The 2,357-nt window shown below is 40.1% G+C and overlaps 1 protein-coding gene across 1 annotated transcript; it reads right to left on the bottom strand.

The window, feature by feature from the left end:
- Nucleotides 1–414: 414 nt before the first annotated feature.
- LOC149843701 (cyclin-D4-1-like) lies at nt 415–2,037 on the bottom strand. Its single transcript, XM_090000955.1, has 6 exons — nt 1,900–2,037; nt 1,710–1,796; nt 1,498–1,596; nt 1,194–1,395; nt 957–1,081; nt 415–820 (listed from the first exon to the last, which is right to left on the bottom strand). Exons 1-6 carry the CDS (start codon nt 2,035–2,037, stop codon nt 644–646), a joined length of 828 nt encoding a protein of 275 aa, XP_089857081.1. The 3' UTR covers nt 415–643.
- Nucleotides 2,038–2,357: the final 320 nt, after the last annotated feature.

Raw genomic sequence — 2,357 nt, 5'->3', positions numbered from 1 at the left:
ATTTGTTTTTTTTTTAAAGTTTTTTCGCATTCTATCATTTTTGTAATCTAAAATCTATACTGTTTCCTGACTTAGAATAATTTTGGTAAAACACCCTCTAATGGATCGGATTTCATTTTTCTTTGGGTTTTAGAGCACCGGTTCCTCTGACCTGTATCTACAATCGTCTTTTGTGTTGTGTGTAGTGTTTAGACCCAGATATACCTTTTGAATAAGGTGCATATCTGGATCCAAAGATCTGATAGTTTTATTTTTTTACATCAAAATTGTTTTGGATACAAAACCAGTGTTTTCTGGCGTGCATTTTCAGTCCGCTTTTCTTGGGTAAAGACAGTAGGTAACTTGTGTTTTTGCTACGACATAAAAAAAAAAAACTTGTTGGAGAGCCTTTCTTCGCACATGGACCATCAAGCTGTAAATGTTTTTATCCTTTTTTACTTCTCTTCAGTCTCTAGTGGGGCTTGGACAAAACTTCACAAAAACTATCCTCGAACCCACAAGCTCAAAATTAACCATCAGCCTACCTCTACCCCACAACAATCAATACCTCGAACCCACAAGCTCAAAATTCAAGATTTCCTTCTCTTGGATGAGTAATTGTTTCCAAAGAGATGAGCCGGGCCCTCCCACATTATTAGACCCCTCAAATGAGAATTACAGTCATGTTGGTGGAGCTCTCATAGCCAAGACAAGCTGCTGCTTCCAGCACACCAGCAGGGCTCCCTGGTACAGAAGACCCAGAAGCCCCATTCTTCACATTCCACCACTGCTTCACCATCAGCATTTCTTGAATCAATTCATGACACTTGAACGCCTTTTCCTGTTTCCTCACACCACAAATGAAGTACAGACAGAAGTTCAACATAAGAACCAACTATGGTAACAATCAATACCTCACAATGTAACCAAACAAACCAACAACTGCATCGATTCTCATTTCTCAATCCTGTATTTACCTTGTTGATATGTGAAGAACATGAATCTACAGCCTCCATGAAATCCAGAGTCTGTGATTCACCAATTGCCGACATCGTTGCTGCTAACGCAATCTCTGAAGGGAAGAATTCAAGAAACTCAATCCCTGCCATCCCAACAAAAAGAGAAGGATATATGAGAATGAAAATATAAAATTGCAGAGGACTAAAATTTGCAACTTGCAATCAAAATTTTGGGACAGAGAGAGCAATGCATACCTTTGGTTGCAGTGAGGATGAGATCTACCGATTTAGAAACGAGAGAATCGGGAGGTGGGTTCTCTTGTGTAATCCTGTATAAGAAGGAACCGATGAAGGACAGAGGAGTCACTGCATTCATCTTCCATTTAAGAGTGTTGAGTAAGAGTAGCTCCATTCTCTGAATGGTTCGAGGCTCAAACACGAATTTAGGCTCACCCATCTAATTATTAGAGACAAAAAGAACAAATTCACGCAATTTTCATACACAATATCTAGATAACTCATTCCCTCCATAAAAAAAATGCCTTTTTTTCATTAATACCTGCAAATCCAACGTCAATGGCACGTTGGTCTCCTCCATTTTTGCAGCAACGGATAAACAAGCAACAGATAGCAATTGCACCATCCATGATTTTCCTTCCTATCACAACCAGAAGGAAACCACCCAGAAAAAAACCCATCTCAGAAACAGAGAAAAATACCCCAAAAGAAAAAAAAATCAAAGGATGGGTTACAGATTATGTGATTACGTACAGGCAATGCATATACTGAGAGAAATCTATCTAAGTAATTAACAGATAAGCAAGCAGTCAACGGTTCAAAATTGTAGTGAGCAATAACCTGTACAGAGAAGAAGAAAAAAGGAAACCCATCAATAACTCAAAAAGAAAACCACAAAACTCAGAATATAAAAAGAATAATAACCAATCAATGTAAGAAAAACCTTATAAATCCATTCAACCGAGTCGTTTCTAGCGGAGACATCAAGTCCCCCAGAGTTAAGCCTGTCGAGATAGTCTTCTCTGGGGGAGAACTGACATTCTTTCTCCAACAACAAGACTATCAGATTCTCATCTGCCATCATTAACAAAGAGGGTGTGTTTTCAATGGAGACCCTCAATGGGGACGGAGCCTCACCCTCAGTTTCATCTACGAAACTGCTACAGTCTTCTCCGCACAGAAGACTCATTTTATATGCCTTCTTCTCTTCCCCTTGTCCTCTTGGTGGGTTGAGAGGAGGGGAAGGGGGAGGTGGGGATGTTTTCTCTTCCTCTTTTTGATCTTGGGGAGGTCTGTTTGGTTATCTTCCCTGTCCCATCACTACCACCATTGGCGTTTCTCACTGCTTTAATGGTGACCCCTCACTGTAGGGTAGAGAGAGAAAGGGGAGAGGAGAGAGAA

This window comes from Nuphar pumila, chromosome 3 (assembly GCF_984573655.1).
Source record: "Nuphar pumila chromosome 3, dmNupPumi1.hap1.1, whole genome shotgun sequence".
NCBI lineage: Eukaryota > Viridiplantae > Streptophyta > Magnoliopsida > Nymphaeales > Nymphaeaceae > Nuphar > Nuphar pumila.
The sequence above is the reverse complement of the archived record's forward strand: the minus strand, read 5'-3'. Positions and strand labels throughout refer to the sequence as shown.